This window comes from Rana temporaria, chromosome 3 (genome assembly GCF_905171775.1).
Source record: "Rana temporaria chromosome 3, aRanTem1.1, whole genome shotgun sequence".
In the NCBI taxonomy this organism is placed as follows: Eukaryota; Metazoa; Chordata; class Amphibia; order Anura; family Ranidae; genus Rana; species Rana temporaria.
The window spans coordinates 417,330,754-417,358,680 of NC_053491.1; the positions used below are offsets into that span (position 1 = coordinate 417,330,754).

General features: G+C 37.8%; 1 protein-coding gene across 4 annotated transcripts in view; it reads right to left on the minus strand.

Annotated features, from left to right (window-relative positions):
* EBF2 (EBF transcription factor 2) overlaps positions 1-25,792 on the minus strand; it is a 124,225-nt gene extending 98,433 nt beyond the window's left edge. For 3 of the 4 annotated variants that reach the window (XM_040346111.1, XM_040346110.1, XM_040346108.1), the window contains exons 1-6: positions 25,500-25,792; positions 20,246-20,402; positions 16,851-16,914; positions 11,289-11,344; positions 10,045-10,118; positions 2,440-2,508 (exon numbers count right to left, since the gene is read on the minus strand). In XM_040346111.1, the coding sequence (XP_040202045.1) occupies positions 2,440-2,508; positions 10,045-10,118; positions 11,289-11,344; positions 16,851-16,914; positions 20,246-20,402; positions 25,500-25,633 (554 nt within the window). In that variant the 5' untranslated portion in view covers positions 25,634-25,792. The remainder of the gene's footprint in view (positions 1-2,439; positions 2,509-10,044; positions 10,119-11,288; positions 11,345-16,850; positions 16,915-20,245; positions 20,403-25,499) is intronic. The other variant, XM_040346109.1, reaches the window with a different exon arrangement.
* Positions 25,793-27,927: the final 2,135 nt, after the last annotated feature.

The window sequence follows — 27,927 nt, forward strand, 5'->3', positions numbered from 1 at the left end:
GGGGCGGCCGTGGATAGATTCATATATTGCATATAGGGGGGTGGAGTGAAGAGAGGGAGCGGCGCCCGGGCACCCCTAATGGATGGGTCGCCACTGCCACTAACCCACCTCCTGTATCATTAAATGAGCACAGGGGCACCTTTGGACAGTAACATTGTCAGTCTAAGGAGGGGGGGGGTATTGGAAGTTCTAGCAGATTTAAATAAACTAAAGAATTTAAGCTCAACTCCAGCTAACACTTTATAATCAGTTACACCAAACAGCTTTTTTTCGTTTGGGATAAAGGTTTTACATAAATAAATAAATACATATTATTGTAAGCACCCTTGTCAGTGGTAAATGGTTTGTCCCATCCCTGTAACTGCAAGAGAGCTTTTCTGTTGAAAAAAATATATATATATAATACATTTTTTCTTTTGGGTCTAGTGCTGCTTTAAATATGAAAGTATTTAAGGTATGTTAAATATTCGGATAATAATGTTTAATATTTTAAGGTACACACATATTTACACTTCTGTACTGTAGGGCATAAACAATTTCTTAATCCTTACATGAGGACTGTATGATAATTATGAGGTCTTTAGAATAGGCCGTACCAAAAAACAAGACCTTAATGTGGTTTGCATTCAGAAATGTATGCCTATGTGTCTATCACAGCTTAGCACCAACAAGTGCTTTACTTCAATCCAGGCAGTTGGCACAGTCAGTACAAGGCAAGCATGCAACAAAGTAATCATACCAACTCATAACTGTGAACATACACTTACAGGGGAAAAAAACCTTCATTCAAATCTATTGCTCAATAGTCACAGAAGATATAAATTCACTTGGTGTGCACCAGATGCCTTTGCAAACCCAGATATTATCATATAAACATAGTGATGACATTATCACTGTGCTGTACATAGCCTGCGGAGAGAGCAGAGCTGTGGAAGGGACCCAACAGGCTCCACCCACTACAGGCTGCCTGCAGAAAATGACAGGAGGGGGCGGAGACAAGACCAGTCACCTTACACAAGGAGAGAGAACAGCAGTGAGCGGTCCTAGTACAGGAGGCTCCTGCACAGAAGCAAAGTTCTACACTGGATTACTGCACAGATCTTGAGGAAATATACAAAGCATGCCAAGATTGAGGTAACAATACACATGCATTTTGTATTTAAACAGAATTTGCTTATCCTGGAGTTCAGCTTTAGAAACCAGATGAATATAAGATTGCTGGAATATCATTTTCAGTTATATACCACCCCTTTTTTATTTAAACTCTTACATTTTTTAATAAATGTTGACTTGATATACAAGCGATGTCTTGATATACAAGTAGCGTCACATCACAACTGAGTATAAAAGAGAAGAGAGGCGCTTCTAAGTGTAGCAATATGGTTCCATTTAATGAAGGTCCAACATTTAGCAACATATTGCTACACTTATGGAAGAAGAAGAATTATGGACAGCCGCACTCCAATAGAATGTAAAAAAAGTTGTGCCTTTTATTCTAGTAAAAAAACACTACAAAAGCTATGACTAAGCATTGTTCATCAATGTGAAACGTGTCAGCTCTATTACCCCAGTGTTTGCTGTTTTTTTGCTTTTGTAGTGTTTTTTTACTAGAATAAAAGGCACAACTTTTTTTACATTCTATTGATGTGCGGCTGTTCTTAATTCTTCTTCTTCCATTTATGCTCTGTGCATTGCCTGCACCCACCGGGTTTTGAGCCATATATCCACCACTGAAGTGTACCCATCTGGAGCGGCGGTTTTCTTTTTTTATATTGCTACACTTAGGCCTCGTACACACGACCAAGTTTCTCGACAAAAACCAGCAAGAAACTTGCTGGGAGATATTTTTTTGTCGGTCGTGTGTACATTTCCGTCGAGGAAACTGTTGAGAAACTCGACGAGCTAAAAAGAGAGCAAGTTCTCTATTTCCTTGAAGGGAATGGAGAAAATTGGCTTGTCGAGTTCCTCGACAGCCTAACAAGGAACTCGACGAGGAAAACAATGTGTTTCGCCCGTCGAGTTCCTTGGCCGTGTGTGCGAGGCTTTAGAGGCGCCTCTCTTCTCTTTTATACTCTGTAGCTCCTGCTGGATTTTGCTTCTAATCCCCTTGTGGAGACTACCATTTGTGGATGGACATTTTATGGTTACACAACCTGGTCAAATCGCTATAATCTTTTTATATGGACTATAAACTGAAAGACTTAAGAATAAATGGTTTGGGAACGAATCATCTGAGTTTCCATTATTTCTTAAGGAAAATTTGCTTTTATATAAGAGTGCTTTGGATTACAAGCATGTTTCCGGAACAAATTATGCTCGCAATCCAAGGTTTTACTGTATTGAAGAACCTGCATTACTACTCCCATACAGGCTGTTCCTCTTTTCTGCCAGGCACTGGATAGTTATTGACAAATGGCAATAAACTCTTAGATTTCCTACCTGTCGATGATGACGGGGTCAGATGGGGTCTCATTCCGATTACCACAGCTTTTTTTCTCACAGCACCGACTGTAGAAAGATATGAAAACAAATTTGTAACTATAGGATTCCAAGGGAGACTAGTACCAGGGAAAAGCAGAAGTGGTTATTAGTGTCCAGTATAGCTGTTACTGTTTTCATAAACTAGTACAACAAAATAGAAAACATAATATAAAAAATAATGTGCAGGAATCTTGTATCACCAAACAGTTTAGAAAGGCCAGAACAATGAAAGTGTTACTGAACCCAGGACCCCGCATTCAATATATCTTGTTTCCCACAGTACACAGAACATGGAAACGCAATTATTTTAGTAAAAGATATAAACTTCTAAATGCCTTTTCTCACCATCAGTGTCCGGCCCAGCACCGGTTAAAGCTTGTAGGTTGAGTTTTCATTCTACTCCTAAGAGGCTACAGGACCCCTGACCATCTGTCTGGACAGTGCTGATCACATCCTCCCAATAAAAAAACTCTAGCAATACACACCAAACTGAGCATGTGCATAATGACTACAAAGGCTTTGTCTTATCAGGAGATGGATTGGTGACAGTGGAAAAAGGGGAGGATCAGAAAAGACAGGATCAAACAGCCTTTTTACACAATGTGGAGGATCAACCTCTTAGGTTCAACAATGAGTATAACAAGCATGCTTTACTGCATAGCCAGATTTTACTGTTGTGGGTTTAGTAACACTTTAAGTATATTTTTAAGAGTTTTGAGGTGATTTTAGCCATATTAGTGAACTTGCAATAACACAGATGAGTACTGTCTGTGTTCATTTTTATTATCTGTGCTAAAAGTTAACTTGTTTTGGACAAGCTTTCAAGGGTCTATCCCCTTCTTCTAAGGTCTTTGGACGCTCTATAAAAATCTGCCCCCTTCTTCTCTCTTTGGGGGGTCCGCCTTCTTATTTTAAGGTCCTTGGGCTCTTTTAGGAGGTCTACCTCACCTTCTTATAAAGTCATTGGACTCTCTTTGGAGGTCTACCCCCTTCTTATAAAGTCATTGGACTCTCCTTGGAGGGCTACCCCCTTCTTATAAAGTAACTAGACTCTCTTTGGAGGTCTACCCCCTTCTTATAAAGTCATTGGACTCTCTTTGGAGGTCTACCCCCTTCTTATAAAGTCATTGGACTCTCTTTGGAGGTCTACCCCCTTCTTATAAAGTCATTGGACTCTCTTTGGAGGTCTACCCCTTCTTATAAAGTCATTGGACTCTCTTTGGAGGTCTACCCCCTTCTTATAAAGTCATTGAACTCTCTTTGGAGGTCTACCCCTTCTTTTAATGTCATTGGACTCTCTTTGGAGGTCTACCACCTTCTTATAAAGTCATTGGACTCTCATTGGAGGTCTACCCCCTTCTTATAAAGTCATTGGACTCTCTTTGGAGGTCTAACGCCTTCTTATAAAGTAATTAGACTCTCTTTGGAGGTCTACCCCTTCTTATAAAGTCATTGGACTCTCTTTGGAGGTCTACCCCCTTCTTAAAACGTAATTTGACTCTCTTTGGAGGGCTACCCTCTTATTTTAAAGTCATTGGACTCTCTTTGGCAGTCTATCCCCTTCTTTTAAGCTCATTGGACTCTCTTTGGATGTCTACCTCTTTCTTTTAAGCTCTTTGGACACTCTTTGGTGATCTACCCCCTTCTTCTTAAGGTCAAAGGACTCTCCTTGGAGGTATACCTTCTTCGTTTAAGGTCCTGGGGCTCTATTTGGAGGTCTATCACTTTCTTTTAAAGTCATTTTCATAGACACTGTCACTTTGGCCTGAATATGAGAATGACAAGTGTAGGCTCTAGCGATTGATTCCTGGTAGAGGCTTTTCAAACTATTGAATCACTCACCTGGAACAATGATGCCTCAAGGATAGTCTAAAGATTATAGCTTGCTTGTTATATATACAAACAAATCACTAGTTATTTTAGCCTGAATCACTATGACAGCTTGTATCTTTAAAAAAAATGAAAAGTCAGCAATGGCTGCCCCATATTTCAGCCCTCCCAGATTCCCTTTAACTTGATTCTCTGTTTAGCAGCAACACCCTATAGCCAGCATGGATATGCATAGGAAAGCTTCCTCTATGTTGTTATTACCTCCCATTGTCTCAGACTTAATGAGATTTAACATGGAAAATAATAAAAATGAAAATGAATGTGACAGATATTAAGGGAATCATGACCTATATAGCTTATTAACCCCAGTAGGGCATTAAGTATAATTCACAAAGCTATAAAGCATCCAGAGCACGTTAAATCTCAGAGCAGTCGTAGCACAAAATTGGCAGGTACAGGCAATGCTCACCTCGAAGCACTTTAATGTGTTTGTATTCACAGGAGGCAGATCTGGTGCCCGATATAATAAAAGATTATTTGTTTGCACACCAAGCAATAGCCAAGAACTATGTTGGAATGTATTGGGTTCCAGGTCATGAAATTGTTTTTATCTTTTTTTTACCAGCTTTTCCGCTCACAATGATTTCACATTTCATCAGCCTTTCTCAATCAGGGTTCCATAGAACCCTAGGGTTCCTTCAGAGGATCTCTAAAGGACCCTATACAGTGATCCAATTTGCTATAATAGTAAAGAATCCTTCCTGATTCCCTAAAGCAATAGGGTACCTCCTGAAATTGCAATCTAAAGTGTTATTTCTTATAAATAGACAGTTATATTTTGTACATGTAGAACCTCAAGGTGCTTTTACTGAAGCAATCTACAAAGTTGACTGGAACGAGCGCCTGTAGAAGTTTATTCTACATTTTCACGGCTCTTACGTTAAAGTATATTCATATGCATTTCCTCCAGGCACAAATAGTGCTCACTTGTATTTGCATTTGACTTAGTAATAACCCTGGGTTACGTTTACAATGCAGACCATTTCTAAACTTGATAGAGATAACAAATTAACAATACATGTTCCAACATGAAAATGTTTTGTCAGCCAATACGTTAGATTGAATTAATTGATGTGGCTTGTTCTTGCTATCTGTGCTAAGTGATAGAGATTGGGGAAGGCTCTTTTACTCTATTCAGGGTCTCAGCAAAACACCAACACCCCAATCCTCAAATTTTTGGGCAAAACAGAAAAATCAACCTGTGGCACTCACTCCTCTAAAGAATATACTGCAAGGACCATAAACGTGCGCATAGAGTGTGCCAGGTGTGCCCAGGCAAACCCTAATCACCCTTTACAGCACAGATTCCCCCTACTTTCCTGGCTCCCCCCTTCTCCCTGCAATGCTAACAGCTTCCCTTCTCTCCCGCTAGCTGTTGCTGCAAGGATGTTTTCAGATAAGTGTAGGAAGGGGCTGGTAAATATGTAATTGACCATCCCCTTCCCTTTCTGAATGAACATCGTGAGTGATTAATAGTGTGTGTTTGAGCTTTGGGGGGCACACCCTAATGCAATTGACTGTGCACACCTATGGTAAGGACACACGTCAGAGTACGTGGGCATAACATGATATTCCCTTCTAGATTGTAAGCTCTAACGAGCAGGGCCCTCTGATCCCTCCTGTATTGATTTGTATTGTGACTGTACTGTCTTCCCTGATGTAAAGCGCTGTGTAAACTGTTGGCGCTATATAAATCCTGTATAATAATAATAATAATAATATTCATCTGGGTGATGGTCCTATGTCTTTGGCAGGTGCCCTATCAGTTCAAACATTTTTAACCACCTTCTAATACCTGTACGCAGATTCAGAAATTAATTGAATTTAAAGCTTTAAATGGACACTAAGCGGAAATAAACCCATTTATTTAGGGCCAGTTCCGTTCCGTTCCGTGCGCTTTTTTTCTGCACTAAAAATTCATGCACAGTGTTTTCCATGTATTTCAATGGCTCTAGATCACACCACGCAGTCAGGTTCTGGTCAGTTTCCAGTGCAGAAACTGACCGGAAACTGACTGCATGGTGTGAACTAGAGCAATTGGAATACATGGAAAAAACTGTGCATGCATTTTGTGCAGAAAAAAACGCACGGAACGGAACGGAACTGCGTCTGGTGTGAACTAGCACTTAATGTTTTAAGAAAACATGCCGGGTTTGCTAACTGTCTTATCTGCTTGTGCTCTGGTTTTATGACTGATCACATGTGCAGCACCATGGCAGTTGTTCAATGTTGATCAAACATAAGCTAAGATGGCAGCTTCCATGGCTGAAAATGATCAGCGGGTTTAGTTCCGCTTTAAAGGGCTAATATAAAACTAGTATTTAATTTTTTTTGGAGTCAAACCTCCACTGTTTCCATCCATTGAGAATCCATTGGTGAGATGTGTGCACTTGGGCTGCTGGATGTACACAGCTGCTGTGGCCATCTCTATCTCCATTTTTGATTTTCGATTTACTGGAAAATGCAACAGGATGTGCCTGAACATATAAAGGTGGGCAGGAACATAGAAAATCCAAGTGGACAGGAATAAAGTCAGAGATTTCTCAGAGAGGTTTTTCTATTGGACTATACAAGACATATAAATCCAGGGACTTGCTTAGTCAGTTGGTTCCATCTATATACCATTTGGATAGAATGATTCATCAATAAAATCCTAATTTCTTTATAGGCTACAATGGTGATACATGATCCCATAAGGTACTTTGGCATTTGGAGAGGAGGAAAGGTCAAAGGACTGGCACAATGTTCCTGGACAGTAAAACGTTTCAGAAATATACCAATGTCACATCAACAGTACAGGTCATGCCATTGAGTTGACCTGAAAACACTGTCCAGACACCAGGCTCTTCACCCACACATTACTCTGCATATACACTGTGCACCAGGGCAGGTCTGCCGTCAGCCTTTGTGCTGCATTCTGTTCCTGCTGATTGCATAACAAAAGTGTATAAATTCCCACCATCTGTCTGAGGAGGACAGGGTGACCAGCAGCCGGCCCAGCCCAGTGCTGAGTCCCAGCTGTGAGCAATGCAGCCTGTCAGTGTCTCTCTTATTAAGCAGCTGTAGTCTTTACACAGCCTCCCATCAGTCTGCCACACATTAAAATGTCCCATTACATTGTAACAGAACAGACGCAACGTACTGCGGAAAGATACAAATGTGCCACAGGGCCCACCACGTCTTCTCAGTTTCTACCTGCTGCAAGCACCAGGTGCTGTTTTAATTGTTTTACAGTCAAAGGGCAATTTTATTGCCCAAAGCTGGCTATGCTAGTGCAGAGATTTTGACATTGGCACACTCTTTAGACATTTGCTTCCTAATTTGGAACCAAAAGCGCCTTCCTAGTGAAAGGCTCATTGCCATAACTGGTACTTTTGTTGCAATAACAGTTTGTTGGAAGATGTTCGGCTTATGTTGTAGATTATATATACACAAAATGCATGTTATTGATGGTTTAATCCCTTCAGCCTAAAAAACTGCTCCAACTGTACACATAGTTTACAAGGTCCACCTAACTGTAGGATTCTTGCAGCTAAAAGAAGCAGGAAGGAGTCAAGAGGGTCAGGGTTGGTATGGCATTGTTTCCACCATTTACGGGTGGAGCAGCCACACTTCTTTGAGACTCAGCTGACATTCAGTAGTAGATGTTAGCTTACCAGCCACTGTTATGCCGCGTGCACACGAGCGGAAATTCCAACAAGAAAAGTTCAATGTGAGCTTTTGGTCGGAAATTCTGACCGTGTGTATGCTCCATCTGACTTTTTCTGTCGGAATTTTCGCCAAGAAAAATTTGAGAGCTGGTTCTCAAATTTTCCGACAAGAAAAGTTCTTGGAGGAAATTCCGAACGTCTTTATGCAATTCCGATGCACAAAAAAAATGCATTCTCGGAATCAAGTTGACTCATGCTCGGAAGCTTCATTTTTCTCAGCTCGTCGTAGTGTTGTAAATCACTGCGTTCTTGAGGGTCTGAATTTTGTGTGACTGTGTGTATGCAACACAAGTTTGAGCCAAAATTCAGTCGGAAAAAAATCCATGGTGTTCTTGTCGGAATTTCCGATCATGTGTACGTGGCATTATTTTAAAAAAGGAGAATTCTTGATCAGATTCATCAATAGGCCAGTTTGTGCTCCGTAGTGGTCCTGCTGCCATAGGTCCTACACTAAATGACCTCTCATCATTTATCTTCTGATACATATGTTCTAAACTGCTATATCCTAAGCTGGAATTTTGCAATAATAGGCCAATGATACCTTTCCAGGTCTGCCAATATACCCCCACACTATATTTTTCATTGTACAAGTATGTACAATGAAAAATATTTCACGTAGAACTACTTTAATCGGTCTCCAGCGGCAGAGCCTTTTTGTGGTGTGACATTATAGTTTGTAAAGTTTCTAATGAAAGCTATGACAATTATCTGATCTATGATGAGGCACAAGTCACTAATTGGGTGCAGTTACTAATTAGCCTTTTGTTCCTGGACTGAATCAGTAAGGAGTAAGGGCTGAACTAAATGGCTACAGGATATATAAATAGAGATATTATTAACTTCAGCCATGAAGTTTATCTATCTTGAGGGGTAACAGTTAACAGATACCTGTTAGAAAAAGGAAAGATGACAGACTTGCTCCCAAGGAGTATCGAAAATAAAAAGCAGATGTATAAGTGTTTTACGACAGCTATAGGGTATACAAATTATTATTATTTTTATGTAAAGTCATGTGACTTTATAGGGGGTTATGAGTAAAGACAGGTTTGACATGTTATGCTAATGCAATAAGAAAAGGAATGGTCATCACTCAGGATGACATCCAAAAAATAGTATTCTTTTATTAAAAATATATTTACAACTTTGTAAAAACAGCCTACGCGTTTCGGACATTAGTCCTAAGTCATGGCTGTTGCAATGACTTTTAAGCTTCCTGAGTCACTGTCTAGAAACAAGTATAAAGATAAGTCCAGCAATGGTAACCCCCATATTTCTCTCATGGTAGTGTCACTTTAATTGTCTGCAGGAAACATCACAGTAAAACCAAGGCATGGGTATCTCAAAAGTGGAACTTCCACTTACCCCCCCCCCCCCCGGTGCAATATTTGGCAAGTTTCAGAGGGAAAGGGTACCTGTTTTTGACAGGTACCGTTTGCCACTTCTGGGAGATGGGGCCATAACCCCATCTCCTGGAAGTTTGGCCCCTCCTCCTTCCTCCGTCGCCGAACCAATTAAAGAGCGCAGGGCTCTTCGCCTATGCGCAGTACGGAACCGGCTGTGAACCTGAAAGGCTTCACTGCTGGGTACTCTTACCAGGAATGGCGGCGGCTGCACCCGACAGCCGATCCGAAGAAGGGCTGTGGTGCTGACATCACAGGCTCCCTGGACAGGTAAGCGTCCATATATTAAAAGTCAGCAGCTGCAGTATTTGTAGTTGCTGACTTTTTCGTGGGGGGGTATGGGCCTTCTTTTTAAAGTGACAATCAGCACTCCCATTAGGATCTGTGTTCAACATTTACAAACTGGATTTGGTACTTTAAAAGCTTCAACAAAGCTTGCTGAAAGCTCTGCAAATGCTTTATAAAAAGCTGACTGTTCACACTGCTCTTATACAATCTGAAGCCCACGTGAAACAGGTCTTTGGGCACTAAAGTGTAGCAGAGTCACTGGGATCCATTCTTACCTGCACATGACCTCGTGTGTGAGTAGGACTCTGCACATTTCCGGGTTCTTATTCTGTCCTTCATATGCTATTGGCTGTAATAAGAAAGATCAATTCACCATTACTCATCACATCAAATGATACCCTCTACATCTTTGCAGAATATGTTTAATTTTCATTAATCTGGACCCATTATTCTCACCGAAAACTCTTTGAAATAGCAGACTGCCATTGATTTGCAGGGTATAGTTACTGAAACACAGACCTTTCATGACAAAAAAAATCCCCCCTCCCTTTTGCTTCTTCTGCTTTTTTTCAAAGCCCTTTTGTACAAGCTATGACACTGATCTAAAGTGTCTAATCTGCGGTCTAACAGCAGTACTGGGCCATGTTAGCCACCATTTAATGCAGATTTAATTTTGGAGTGATAACATTTGTTAGTTAACTTAAGTTATTAAAGATGCAAGATTTCAAGATAACTTAAATCTTCTCTTCAGGCTTTATACATATTGAAGGGATCTATGTTATCCTGAAAACGTGCATCTTTAATAACTTAAGTTACATTAACTAACAAGTGTAAATAAGTTTTACAGTTACAAAATTGTGAGCAGGCAGGTTCTTCATGGTAGAAGAGACATTGCAATTTCTCTTCTACTATAAAATAAACTTATTTTCCTACTGGCATTCTTTTTTTAAATGTATACAGGCTGCATATATACAGCTCAATTTAGATTCCAGGCATGGTATCGGTGTGCCAGAATGACTGTACTCCTGTGCATGCATGGGAGTTACATCATCCAACCCTGGCCAATCAAGACAGCCAAAGACCATCACCCAGAGGAAGATGCCAGTGAGGGAGCTTGTGGGCATCGGACCAATGGAAGTATTGCTGACTTTTGTTCAGCTTTAAGTTTGCCAGTAATCTGGGGTTATTAATTGCATCTTGGGAAATTCTGCCAAAGTAAGCCTTTTGCATCTACAGGAAATAGAGCATGCTCTATGGGATTTCACATCTGTTCATGGGTGTACCTTGTGTTCTCAGGCCCATAAATATGTGTAAACCTGAACTATGCAGACGTCTGAACAGGGCAACATGAATGAACTTATATAGCTGTAACGCACAGCCAGTGCTATAGGAACAGTTATATTGTGTATATTCAGGCAAAAGTTTAACTGCTTTTCACTGGTAAGCTTTAAAGCTTTTTAGGAACCTTCGAACAACAACATACAGTAAATTATTATATGTATTCATGAGTTGAACTCACTTGTTTTGTCACAGAGTCAATAAGTCTGACAAAGAGATCTTGTTCAGTCCGGACACCTGAAATGAGAAAAACATGAAGTGGGGATGAGAACTAATATTTATTAATTTATTTCATCAATTTATATAATACTGTAAAATGTATTCACCTAGGGCCTGCCCTCGAGGAGCGTTAAAGATTCGAATGCATTCACATGCTCATTTGGATGACCTACCAGTGTGTTTTGGGTTGTGGGAGGAAACCAGAGTGCCTGGAGGAAACCCACACAGACATGCGAAGAGCATTTGCTTATTTACCAAAGCTTAGATCTGGCTCCTCTGGCATCTTTGCCAACACGCATACATGTCTGTATAGGTCAACACAGCCATACTCAGAGGACATTCTCTGGCATTTGGCCTACTTTAAGTGATCAAGAAAAGTAGAGTAGCCTTTCATTGAGCACATATTTTTATTTTATATATATTTGCTAGAAAGTGCAAAATCAGGCTCACTTCTACATAAAAACCAACAAGCTTTCAGGTTTTATTACCAGGCTTAATTGAACAAGCTGGGGTTAGAACCTCATTGGTTTCTATGCAGAAGTGAGCCTGATTTTGCACTTTACAGCTTTAGTAAATAAACCCCATTGTGTACTTAAAAGTGGGGAAGACCTCTATATATACATATACAGTATATATATATATGCGCACATTATTATATACTATTCAAGATTTTTTATTGCAGTATTTAACTTATAGTAAACATGCCTAGCTGTATACAGTAGTTTAGCGTTGTCAGCTTAATACAGGAAGTGCTGTCACTGGCAGGATCTCCAGGCACGGAACTTTGACACTTTGACACAAAATAGAATTTACATGCACTTAGAGATTTGTAGATTAATTGAGGGATCTCTCAGTGGCTCACTGCAATAACGGTCTGTTTTTCTTTCTTAAATTCAAGTTTATTTACTAAAGGAGTAGAAAATTGTAAAATGTGTTCTCTTTGTGCCTGTGTGGGTTTCCTCCCACATTCCAAAGACATGCTGGTTGGTTAATTGGCTCCTGTCGAAATTGGCTCTAGTATATGTATATATGAATGTGAGTTTGGGGCACTTGGATTGTAAGCTCCTGGAGGGCAGGGACTGATCTGAATGTACAATATATATGTAAAGCACTGCTTAAATTGACGGCGCCGAAAAATAAAATGCAAAGAGAACAAATATGGCTAATCTAGGAACATATATATATATATAATTTCAAATTATACATAGAAGTATTTTTAAGTGTACATTGATAATAATGAACAGATTATTTATATCAGATTTTATACAGATTTCTATCTAAAAAAAAAAAGATGAAAACAACTAGCAATTTAGCATTTCATTCTGAAATTTGCACCCTACCTTCTCTAAAATTTCGCATATTCCGATTTTTTTTAAAGCATTTGTGAAACACCAAATTAAAATTAAAATAAAAACACCCCGATTTGTAAACAAATTCAAAATAAATCTTTGCATTTACTATTTTTGCCAAGAAATAAATTCTTGATTTGATCAAAAATAATTATAGTATGCAATGGTAAACTAACAAAAATTAAATGTTTTTTTTTTTTTATATATATATAATGAATTTGTATATCCAATGCTTGCTGCATTGATTTCAGCTGAGCCAGTCTTTTCCTATTAAATATGTACATACACACCTATTCACCAGGGACAGCATCTGACAACAGCAAACTTTTTTCAATCTGACTCCAACATCTGTGATAATGTTTTACTTATCGATATAGTACATCTCGCATTGTTGTATGACTTGTTACACAGCTGGCAAATTTACATATTTTGATAAAATAAAAACTAATACTTCATGATTCAGTATTTATGAAGTACACATATTTTCAGTATGTTGGTTTTCATTAGTATTTTAGGACCAACAACAATTAGAAAAAACATATGTCTCCTCACACGCCCTTAATCTTAAACTTTACCTAATCTTTAGGTTGATGCTAATACTTAACCTTCCCCTCATCCAAACCTTAAAACTTAACTTAGACCCTAAACGTAGCATTCAACCACCCTCTAACTCTTGAGCCTTAACTCAACACTAAAATGCAAACCTGAACACCTAATCTGACCCTGAGGCCTCGTACACACGACCGTTTTCCTTGACAGAATCCATCAAGAAACTCGGTGGCAGAGCTTTTTTGCCGAGAAAAACGGTTGTGTGTATGTTTTTCATCGAGGAAACTGTCGAGGAACTCGACGAGGAAAAAAGAGTTCTCTTTTTCCTCGACGGGAGTCTCAGTTTCCTTGTCGTGTTCCTCGTCAGGCTGGTTTTCGACGAGAAACACGATCGTGTGTATGCTAAGAAACCCACGTATGCTCAGAATAAAGTATGAGACGGGAGCGCACCTTCGGTAAAAGTAGCGTTTGTAATGGAGATAGCACATTTGTCACGCTGTAACAGTCTGAAAAGTGCAAATGTTGTCTTACCAAACTTTTACTTAACACGCAGTAACATGAGATTAGCAAAAGCAGCCCCAAGGGTTGTGCCAGTGGAATCGAACTTCCCCTGCCATTGTATGTGTTGTACGTCACCGCGTTTGAGAACAAGGAGATTTGGTCTTGACCGTGTGTATGCAAAGCAAGCTTGTCAAGTTTCTCGACAAGCCTAACAAGGAACTCGTTGAGGAAAACGATGTGTCTTTTCCGACGAGTTCCTCAGTCGTGTGTACGAGGCCTGACACTTAACTCATAACTTCACCCTAACCTTAACCTGCCTGGCGGTCTTCACGAGTCTGACTCGGGGTTAGATTTTCCTGCTGCGAGCGGACACCCCGAGTCAGACTCGGGATCGCCTCGCTAGATCCACAGGCACAAGTTACTTACCTTGTCCCTGGATCCAGCGATGCCACCGCGCTGTGTGAGCGAGCGGGACCTCGCTCGATTCACACAGTGCCTCCGTGTGACGCCGATCTCCGTTCCCTGCGACGTTACGACGCACGGGGACGGAGAACGGCGCCAAATTCAAAAAAGTAAACAAACACCTTACATACAGTATACTGTAATCTTATAGATTACAGTACTGTATGTAAAAAAAACACACACCCCCTGTCCCTAGTGGTCTGTCCTGTGTCATGCATGTCATTTTATATAATAAAAACGTTTCTTTCTCCCTGCAAACTGTAGATTGTCCATAGCAACCAAAAGTGTCCCTTTATGTCAAAAATAGTTTTAGATCAGCTAAAAAACAGCGATAATAAATTATAATCACTTGCAGAATTGTGCGATAGCGATTTGTGGGGAAATTCGTCATAAAAAAAAAAAAATAATGACAGCAACAATTCTGCAACTGAGCAAATTTCAGTGATTTTGATTTGATTACATTATTGAATAATTTTTATTATAATTATATTATTATTTGTTATAATTATTTATAATTATTTATTATATTATAATTTATAATTTTGTTTTTAAAAAAATGTCATACCTGGGATGCCTATTAGAATCTTGTTTGGTCAGATTTAAGTGAGTTATTTCTAAAAATTACAGACCTACAATATAAAACGCCAAATTTCCTTGCAAATAATGGTACCGCTTTTAGCATGTTTTTTCTGACAGAATCATACCGCCAGGGAGGTTAACCACTAACCTTACCCTTAGCCCTAAGACCTAAGCAGACACCGAACCCCCTAAATTATATACCTAATAATAATCCTTACCCTTAGCCTAAACCCTAATGCTTTAATGCCAACCTTACCACTAACCTTTATCATAACACTCACTTAAAACTATTGATAGATTATCTTGTGTACGCTAAAAGCATTGGCACCAAAAGGGCAAGATCTCGACGCTGAAAAAATTGATCCACCTAACATACCTCACTGCTTGCATGTTCCCGTTATATGCAGGTGGCACAAGAGGCTGTGATGGACCATTATGCTTCTCAATTTTTTATTTCTGTTTACGTTTCCATCTTTATTCAACAAAATCCATAAAAAGCTCCCCAGTAGATTATTTAATTTAGGTCCATTGTGTAGGACAAAGCAACGTTAAATAATCATGGGCAGACTTTGGTTGTGCTGCCCCTACAAGCACTTCTATTGTACCTCCCCAGTTGACCAAAGACGGTTGTGGCTAAAAGTTCTGTATAAGTTACACGACACAAATGTGCAGTACATTTTCTGTGAGGTATAACGTACATTTTAAAATGTTGTTCTTTCTAAAGTAACACAAGAAAATAAAACTATTAAAAAAAAAGCTTATCCTTCTACCTTTTTCGACCCCAAAAGAGCTTTTCAGTTGCCACCCCCCAGGCCCAGATCTCTGTTTAAGAGCTAAAAACAACAATAAATAACTGAAAATCAGCTTGGCAGTTTTTTTCAGATCATATTTGCCATTTCCTTACTATAATATACAGATTTACTAACTTTTTTTGTTACACTAAGCCAGGGAGTTAGGGAGTGTGTCTTCAGTTGAGAGATCAGGGTTGGTCTACTGAAGGAAAACAGGCGTTCGCTTTGCAAGGGAATTTTCCTTTAGTTTAGTGAATGAAAAGAAACGCTGCTGTCTTCCATCATCCAATCACATGCAATCAAAAATACTTCTTAATTTACCTTGCACGTGATTGGATATTCTTTGTAAAGTGGATTTTCTCTACATTCGCTAAGCAAAAAATTCCCTTGCATAGTAAAATGCCCATTTGCCTTTAGTAAATTAACCTCATTTAGTACAGAATAAGTCTACCTGATTGACTACTGCTCCGGGTCAGATATACAGGCATACCCTACTTTTGTGTACACAATGGGGTTTATTTACTACAGCTGGAAAAAACAAAATCAGGCTCACTTCTGCATAGAAACCAATGAGCTTCCAGGTTTTATAACTAAAGCTTAATTGAACAAGCTGGGGTAAGAAGCCTATTGGTTTCTATGCAGACGTGAGCCTTATTTTGCACTTTCCAGCTTTAGTAAATAAACCCCATTGTGTACTTAAAAGTGGGGTATGCCTGTAATCATTGTATGCTACAAATTGTATACATGTCTTTAAGTTTACATATCAGAGGACGGGTAAGAAAAGTAGCCAGAACCACTTACACAGACAATGCAATGCTTGAGCGTGTTGTAAAATAAGGAAAACTACTTGTAGTAGCCAATCAGATTCAAACCTGTGTGGGAAATTGACTCTGATAGGCTGTTGTGGGGGAAGAACAGACAGTTCTTATGTAAGACACTGATAAAATAAGGTTGTTACGTACATAGATATAATGGTAAATACAAGCATAAATAATAGTTTGACTGTGTGCCCTCAAAAACTACAAGTCTCAATCTGTGCAGCACATGCTGAGACTTATAGTTATAATGTAGCCAGCCATTAATTTGTTGCTATTGCACCTCTCTTTGCTCTGCACACTACAAGACAAACAGCTTTTTTTTTTATCATTGCCACATCATGAAATAAATACTTTACAGTCTGCCACAGGGCGGTATAATATCAAATCAATGTTAATACTACTTAGTGTCCCAAATACACAAGGGGTCCATTCATGAAAAAGTACCCAAGTATCCAGTATATCTAAATGGGCTTACCATTGCTGTAGAGGAGCTGCAGTCGGTAGTGTGTGCCGTTATTGGTCTTCTCAGTGCTCAGTTCCTTAGAGATAAAAGTCGTGTTTTATTGAATATATACATTTTATATCATTTGTTCATGGCACTCAACTCAAACTACATCTCTCATAAAAGAGCTAATATACTATATAATACAAGCATTATTTCTAGGATGACAGCTGTCTTAGGTAGCAGTTCTATCAAACACAATGTGAATGCCATTATTGTACACAGTTAAACAGAAAAATTAAATGCTTAAGGTAAAAATACATTTTATCATGGTAATTATGTACTGTATAGTCCAGGTTAATTTTCTCTACAAAAACAGATGTTGACTAATTATACCATTATATTCTCAGGTTATTTTTCAGCCTATGTTATAAATTAAGTATACTAAATATATATAGTAATAATAAATTATATATATAATAATTAATATAAAAAAAGCCTTCCTCTTTTATCCATACAGGCATTAGATACCTAAAAATGGCATACATATTATATCTATATACATAAATATACATAAAAATACTGACTATTTTTTGATTGTAGCCAATAGAGGGGAAAATACCTAATTTAAGAAATGTACATAAAATGTATTATATATATATATATATATATATATATATATATATATATAGATATCTCTCTCTCTCTCTCTCTATATATATATATATATATATATATATAGATAGATAGATAGATAGATAGATAGATAGATAGATAGATAGATAGATATATATATATATATATATATATATATATATATATATATGTGTGTGTGTGTGTGTGTATATATTCATATATATATAAAATATATATATAAATAATGTATAATATAAATATATATATATACACAGATATAGATATACAGCATATGCGTACATGTAAATGTTTAGGAAGATTAGAGATTAATTTCTAATAACTAGCATTGTATATAAAAAATACATTGTTTTAAAGTCACGCTAGTTAAAAGGATCACAGATGTAATAAATCTACTATTTCCCCCCCAGTCAATGTTTCATGGTCAATCAGCTGAACATACCATTTTATCATAAAACAACACTTGGTGCTCAGTTACTGGCAAAATTATCTCATTAATCATTTTTAATCCCTGCTTTGAAATGAGGACACGGCAATCAATAGCTCCTACCAAATTAGTGCCTTCCACCCAGTCATTATTTGGTAATGAATACAGGACACCATACTCACAATCAATATGCTTATGTATCCCATCAGACTGGACACTGGACAACAGACACTACAGAAATGAGGGTCAATAATAGGCAGATGTATAAGGAGCTGTCACAGGGAGCCAGGGCTGTGTAATATCTTCACTTAATAGAGGGAAAATAGGAAATAAGGGGATACTCATGGCCTCCCAACACCTAGAGTACTACAAGTCCTAATATTATTGTATAGATTGCATGAGGAGCTGCCTAATGAGTATAAGGCCTGGAAATTTAGGTGTTGATTCAAATATATTATACAAAGGAGTGAACATTTTTCAAAGTGAAATACTGGCCTTGATTTACTAAAACTGGAGAGTGCAAAATCGCATGTAGCTCTGCATAGAAACCAATCAGCTTCTAATTTCAGCTTGCTCAATTAGGCTTTGACAAAAAAAATGGAAGCTGATTGGTTTCTATGCAGAGATGCACCAGATTTTGCCCTTTCCGGTTTTAGTAAATCAACCCCAATGCTTATTTCCAATACATTTCCACTTCCCAGGCCTTCGTATTGGGATCATTATAATATTTTAGTGATATTATGCTAAAATTAAATCCCCAAGTCAGACTTTGTAAAGTTCATCAACCAATTCAGATAGATTCTCTCATTTCAGAATTGTTATGGGGGGGAGATTAAGATACAGGGACAGTATATTTAAGGCCAGCCATTGATGGGTAGATATGGGCAAAATGTGGTGCATGCGCATTCTTTTTTCTCTATAGTTGATCAAGAGTGATCATTATAGCCCCCATGGGAGGCCCTGTTGGCCATTAACCTCAAGACAAATGATGTTTGAATTGGGCATATTGGATTGACCATGTATGGCCAATCCATACATCTATGGTAACATTGGATTATTGCATAACTGTTGCCGTATTTCCATACAATGGCTTTTCCAATTGGATAAGTCACTTTAAAGATAATATTTTCACTAACATTCATTGCAGTTGATGGAAGAAATACTCTAAATTTTGAAAAGTGTCCACATATGTATGGGGGGAAGTGTGGAGACCCTGTACACAGGAGAGTCAAGATCCGTGCTGGATACCTGGACACATACATACACATCATACCTACAGTATACACGTGTGTAGAATTCACATTATTACACCCAACATGTATATAACCAGATTACCAGAACCCTGTGCAATTTACCAGTAAAGTCATATTACAACTTTAGGAACATAACATAAAGTACAACATTGTTTATAATGCTGTAAGCTAACACTCATTTAATGACAACAAGAACAAAAAAAATGATGTAATAAACTCATCTTTTCACTGCACGTCACACAACAACATACTTAACCAAAACTGTGATTGCACCAAATAAAATTGTATATACCATCAATTCATTGTGCAACTGCACTGCATATGCCATGCACACCCTAGATAACACAGTATACAGCGTAAACCATCATATAACTGTATATCACATCCAAGACGTATAGCATATACCTGCTACGTACACCATATGCTACTCTGCATATCATTTAAACTCATCATCCAGCTGTACACTAATTATAACACTGTATATTATCTAACGTATATTCTCTCTGTTTACCATGTATTAAGTTATAGTTATATAGTTAAGTAAAAAAAATAATTTAAAAGGCAAATCAGTAAACTGCAAATTTTTGGTTTTGCCTCCCAATTTTTTTGCTTAGCTGCAGAGAATCATACAATTCATGAACCACGGTTGCCTGGAATCTAATGTAATGTAATAAAAAATCCATCCTACTGTACTCCCCCTGGAACTCTCTGTAAATCACACACAGCAATGGGTATAACAGATTTTGCCATTCTCTGTACACTGCAGCAACTTTATGATGCATGATGTTTACTGTCCCCCATGATTATATAAACTCATCCTCATAATACTGTATATAATACTTGGTTAATATAAAGTTAAAGAACCCCATACTCTTTATACCACATAACATTACTGTGTACCATATATTCCAATACATAATGTGACAGTACTGTATACAGAATGTATATAAGATAAGTGCACACTACATATGGTGCTTTTTATCTAATGAAATTAGGATTTATTAGTGCAAAACCCTTTAAATGATTGGCACTGGTTGTCAGTGTATACAGCACAGTGAACTGTATATCCCAAATAATAAATGTTCAGGACTTACCTTGTCTTTCTCTACAAAATCCACAAACGTAGTCCGCTCTATTTCTATGGGCTGTCCCTGTCGGTCGTACAATGCCAGCACAAAGTGGAAGAAGTTCGATTTCCGCAGGTTGGATGGTGGTTGCTTCTCAAAGTGTGCCCGGGACACTGCCACCCCACTGTAAGGGACACAGAAGAAGGTTAAATGATATACATTGCAGACTTGCTGCCAACCCTACTGATATGTGCCCTGATCCAGGTCAGATGCCAAGGCCACAATGCACAGCTGTATTAATGATACCTTTGGGGGGGGGGGGGGGCAATATATATATATATATATATATAAAATATTATCTATCTATCTATCCTTTATATATATATATATATATATATATATATATATATATATATATATATATATATATATATATATATATTGTTTCCCCCCCCCCCAAAAGATATCATTAATATATATATATATATATATATATATATATATATATATTGTTCCCCCCCCAAAAGATATAATTTTTATATATATATATATATATATATATATATATATATATATATATATATATATATATATATATATAAAGGATAGATAGATAATATTATATATATAAAGGATAGATAGATAGATAGATAATATTTTATATATATATATATATATATATATATATATATATATATATATTGTTTTTCCCCCCCAAAGATATCATTAATATATATATATATATATAAAATGTATATATATAAAATATAAAAATGTTATCTATCTATCTATCTATCTATCCTTTATATATCTATCCTATCTATCTATCTATCTATCTATCCTTTATATATATATATATATATATATATATATATATATATATATATATATATATATATATATATATATATATATATATATATATATATATATATATATATATATATATAATATATAATAGATAGATAGATAGATAGATAGATAGATAGATAGATAGATAGATAGATAGATAGATAGATAGAAAGATAGCTAGATGTGTATTAATGATATCTTTGAAAAAGAAAATAGATAGATAGATAGATAGATAGATAGATAGATAGATAGATAGATAGATAGATAGATAGATAGAAACACTGCACAAAATCAAGGCCATCAGCAAGTTATGTAATTCTATGACATGTAGGCTGACCAATTGCAACCCCAATAATTAGGAAATCTTTATTCCTACACTGCTCCAAAACAAAATCATTTTTGAAAAGTCCTCCTAAGAGTCCCTCCTAAAACAGTACATTTTGACAAGTACAAAATTAGATAAATACAGATGTTTTGTCTTGTTTTAAAAAAGAAATAGTGAACAATTTTACAAAGTACCCCAGATGGGCTCTAGAAGTGCTTGCGGTGGCCAGACTGGTGTATTTTGTCACTCAAATATTCGATGGGTCATCGAAATCCCAACTTGCAGGACAATTTGTGCAGATACCCCACACAAAATCCTACATGGTTTTCAGGGAGCAAGACATATAATCTATATAATGAGCAGGAACTATATTTTACCAGCTCCCTGCACAGTGACAAGAATTAGTATGTAATAGGCAAATAGCTACTTGCACTAGATTCTCATATATGAATTTATTTGCAACACTTTATATGACAAGACTATCATTTTTTTTTTTTTTTTTTAAGTTTAAAATAAGTTTATTGAAGAGCAGTACAGTACAAGTTAATGCCACCTGCAAACCACTGTAGAAAGCATTGATACATCTTCAATGTCCTACCATCTGAGGGCAGTGCCAGTGTTAGATCGCTGGCTGGCACTCACTGCAAGCTTCAGCTGAGTAATTATATAAATAGTAAATCAATAATGATACCGACACTGCCAGGAGAGCACATGGAACAAAAGTCGATCTTAGTAGCTGACTGCTGTCGGTAACATATACCATGGTGCATCATTGCAAAAGATGGCTGGATTTTCTAATTACATGGCATCATCATACAGTTCTGGATGGATACATGTCCTATTCTACAGACAGTCCTCTGCCATATAGCAGATCCCTAGTAGTAGTGTTTACCTATAGTAGAGGGTGCAATGTACTAACAAGTACAGATCGGGATACCTGCACACAAGATGATAGAAGTGTATATATGTGTGGAATATCCCATAGGATATCAACTTTAGGGGCACGCTTATTATTTATGTTCCTACAAGAAAGTAACTTTTATATATATAGATATATCTTTAGTATGTATTCAGATTGCTGCGTACTATTTTGCGGACTGATATTTACACGCAAAAAAGAAATAAAAAATGAATAAAATCATACTGAAATCGTTTTATGTGTAAGAATAGAGTCTGAACTTAGGAAACTGTTCGTATCTTTGTTCGGCTACTTTAGATACACCCCGTACTACTGAATCTACCAAAATAATAGTATTATGTCAACTTGGCAAACTTTTCGCAATGAATATTTGTTGTATGAGAAAAATAATAATAACAACCATAATAAATAAACAAAATAGTAATAAAGATATACGTGTATGTGTATAAGGTTCAGGGTGTATTGGGGGTGCACGGCGTGCTGTTAGTACATAAGTCTGGCCGGTGATGTGCGCTGATGGCGCTCCGCTCACTGCTACAAGTTGTGCGCTTATCGCTCCTTACTGACAATCACTGACACATCGTTATCATCAACTTCTTTTATCTAAATATTATTTTAGAGTATTATATTACTTGGGGCTTTTAATGATAAAAGATAATCTAATGCCAAAAACGAATTGTTTCGTAACTACAGACGATATACTGTGTATATACATTCCAGCTCTGTGTTATCACTTTTTGTACATACAAATCTTAGAATAGGTCTTCACATTATATAGGTGGTATAAATGCATTTATACAGGAAGATATATAAATATGTATATTTATTTATATATATCCTCCCGTCTAAATACAATTACAAAATGCAATAAAATGTCTTCTTTCGTCCCATGTTTGCAACTTTAAACTTTTTTCGTTTAAGATTTTTTTTTTAAATACTTCTAATAAGTGAAGCTGCTTATTAGATGAATATCGGAACGAATCTCCTCCATCTATTGATTTTATTGTATTTTTACACAAAGAAATTCTCTGATATCATGGAGTTGGGACATTTGCGGGTAAGCTCCGTGTCTCTGCGCAGTGTTATCCGGTGTAAAGTATGAGGACAGAACGAACTTTCCATGTCACTGACAGGTCTACTATACACATACTCCAACCATACTCCAATACATACTTCAATCATACTCCAATATACACATACTCCAATCATACTCTAATATACACCATACTCAAAGCATACTCCAATATACACATACTATAATCATACTCCAATATACACATACTCCAATCATACTCTAATATACACCATACTCAAAGCATACTCCAATATACACATACTATAATCATACTCCAATATACACCATACTCCAATCATACTCCAATATACACATACTCCAATCATACTCCAATATGCACATACTCCAATATACACATACTATAATCATACTCCAATATACACATAGTTCAATCATACTCCAATATACACATACTCCAATCATACTCCAATATACACATACTCCAATCATACTCCAATCATACTCCAATATACACATACTCCAACCATACCCCAATATACACATACTCCAATCATACTCCAATCATACTCCAATATACACATACTCCAATCATACTCCAATATACACCATACTCCAATCATACTCCAATCATACTCCAATATACACCATACTCCAATCATACTCCAATCATACTCCAATATACACATACTCCAACCATACTCCAATATACACATACTCCAACCATACTCCAATATACACCATACTCCAATCATACTCCAATATACTCCAATCATACTCCAATATACACATACTCCAAGCATACTCCAATATACACATACTATAATCATACTCCAATATACACATACTCCAATCATACTCCAATATACACATACTCCAATCATACTCCAATATACACATACTATAATCATACTCCAATATACACATACTATAATCATACTCCAATATACACATACTCCAATCATACTCCACTATACACCATACTCCAATCATACTCCAATATACACCATACTCCAATATACACCATACTCCTCTAACTATACATCATATTGTTCTAATATAGATCGTATAGATCACACTCCTCTAATATAGATCTTATAGCTTACATTCCTCTAATATAAATCAAACTCCTCTAATATAGATCGTATGGATCAAACTCCTCAAATATAGATCACACGCCCCTTATATAGATCTTATAGAACACATTTCCCTAATATAAATCTTAAAGATTACAATCCTCTAATATAGATCTTCTAGATCACACTCCTCGACCTCTAATACAGATCATACTACTCTAACATGGATCATGTAGATCCTGCTCCTCTAATATAGAATTAGACTATACTCATGTGTTATGGATCACACTCATCTATTATAGATCATACCCCTCTAATAGAGATCATTTAGATCATACCCCTCTAATAGAGATCATTTAGATCATGCTCCTCTAATAGAGATCATTTAGATCATACTCCTCTAATAGGGATCGTATAGACCACACTTCTCTAATACATATCTAATAGATCATACTCCTCCAATAGAGATCATTTAGTTCATAATCCTGTAATAGAGATCGTATAGACAGAGCATGTAATATATATCTTATAGATCATACTCCTCTAATATAAATCTTATAGATCATACTCCTCTAATATATATCTTATAGATCATACTCTAATATCTAGTATATATAATATAAATCATGCTCTTCTAATATCGATCTTATTCCTCCTGACTTTTCCAATAGAGATCCTTCCTCCTAGTGTAATAGACTGGGCACAGTGGGCAGCAGTGATATTTGGATAAAGTTGTGGTGGTTGTGTGTGTGTGTGTCGGGATGGGGGTTGTAGTGCCTCTGGTGATGGAACAGATGTGTGAATTGGGTGCACATATGTCCCTGTGTAATCTATACGGCGCTCCTCTATACAATAATTGCTCTCTGCAGTCCTGTGATGGGAACTACAAGTCCTAGTATGCACACATGGCAGGGTTCAGCTCCGCAGTGCCCTTTGTATGCCACCTCTGGATATATCCTCCATGTCCGGGCAAAGCCCTCACCCCCATCCTGAGCATCCCTACCTATGCCCGGAGTAAGAAAGTTGCCTTGCCCTGTAGATCGCCCTCCCCCGTGCCCCAGCACTGCCCCTCTTACCTCTGAGCGGCCACCTTGGCATCCACAACTCCAACATTCCTCACCCAGGAGCGGACAGAATCCATGCCAGCTGTCAGTGCTTTGTCTCTCAGGACAGTTCCTCCTCTTCCTAAAGTATCCTGGACCCCAAACATGGAGAGCTGGCACACAGATTCTAGGGAGGTCCCAATGTCCTCCGCATACAGCTTCTTGCCCCCCTTGTCACCTGCTCCACACCAGCAACAGTAACAGCAGCAGCAGCAGTAGGGTGACCCTGGATCCTCTAACCCTCTGTATGTACTGAGACAGCATCAACCCACAGCATGAATGAGTCCCCCGGGGGGGAGGGGCTTCCTCCACATCTCTCCACTCATTGGCCGCCTGCCTGCACCCGACACTTCCCACTGGCTGAGCAATTAACCCTCTCCCAGCTGTCTCAGCATCACTCTCATCACTCACACAGCGGAGAGCAGCTGGAGCTGGGAAGATACCAGCCAGGGATACATCCTACCTAATACTTCTTCTACTACACCTAATATCATCCTATACACAGGGGTCTTCAACTACTACACCTAATATCCTATACACAGGGGTCTTCTACTACACCTAATATCCACAGGGGTCTTCTACTACTACACCTAATATCATCCTATACACAGGGGTCTTCTACTACTACATCTAATATCCTATACACAGGGGTCTTCTACTACTACACCTAATATCCACGGGGGTCTTCTACTACTACACCTAATATCATCCTATACACAGGGGTCTTCTACTACACCTAATATCATCCTATACACAGGGGTCTTCTACTACTACTACACCTAATATCATCCTATACACAGGGGTCTTCTACTACACCTAATATCCACAGGGGTCTTCTACTACTACACCTAATATCATCCCATACACAGGGGTCTTCAACTACTACACCTAATATCCACAGGGGTCTTCAACTACTACACCTAATATCATCCTATACACAGGGGCCTTCAACTACTACACCTAATATCCACAGGGGTCGTCTACTACTCCACCTAATATCCTATACACAGGGGTCTTCTACTACACCTAATATCATCCCATACACAGGGGTCTTCTTCTACTACACCTAATATCATCCTATACACAGGGGTCTTCTACTACTACACCTAATATCCTATACACAGGGGTCTTCTACTACTACACCTAATATCATCCTATACACAGGGGTCTTCTACTACTACACCTAATATCCTATACACAGGGGTCTTCTACTACCACACCTAATATCCTATACACAGGGGTCTTCTACTACACCTAATATCATCCTATACACAGGGGTCTTCTACTACACCTAATATCATCCCATACACAGGTGTCTTCTACTACTACTACACCTAATATCCACAGGGGTCTTCTACTACTACACCTAATATCATCCTATACACAGGGGTCTTCTACTACTACTACACCTAATATACATAGGGGTCTTCTACTACTACACCTAATATCATCCTATACACAGGGGTCTTCTACTACTACACCTAATATCCACAGGGGTCTTCTACTACTACACCTAATATCCTATACACAGGGGTCTTCTACTACTACTACACCTAATATACATAGGGGTCTTCTACTACTACACCTAATATCATCCTATACACAGGGGTCTTCTACTACTACACCTAATATCCACAGGGGTCTTCTACTACTACACCTAATATCCTATACACAGGGGTCTTCTACTACTACACCTAATATCATCCTATACACAGGGGTCTTCTACTACTACTACACCTAATATCATCCTATACACAGGGGTCTTCTACTACTACACCTAATATCCACAGGGGTCTTCTACTACTACACCTAATATCCTATACACAGGGGTCTTCTACTACTACACCTAATATCCACAAGGGTCTTCTACTACTACTACACCTAATATCCTATACACAGGGGTCTTCTACTACTACACCTAATATCCACAGGGGTCTTCTACTACTACACCTAATATCATCCTATACACAGGGGTCTTCTACTACTACTACACCTAATATCCTATACACAGGGGTCTTCTACTACTACACCTAATATCATCCTATACACAGGGGTCTTCTACTACTACACCTAATATCCTATACACAGGGGTCTTCTACTACTACACCTAATATCCACGGGGGTCTTCTACTACTACACCTAATATCATCCTATACACAGGGGTCTTCTACTACACCTAATATCATCCTATACACAGGGGTCTTCTACTACTACTACACCTAATATCATCCTATACACAGGGGTCTTCTACTACACCTAATATCCACAGGGGTCTTCTACTACTACACCTAATATCATCCCATACACAGGGGTCTTCAACTACTACACCTAATATCCACAGGGGTCTTCAACTACTACACCTAATATCATCCTATACACAGGGGCCTTCAACTACTACACC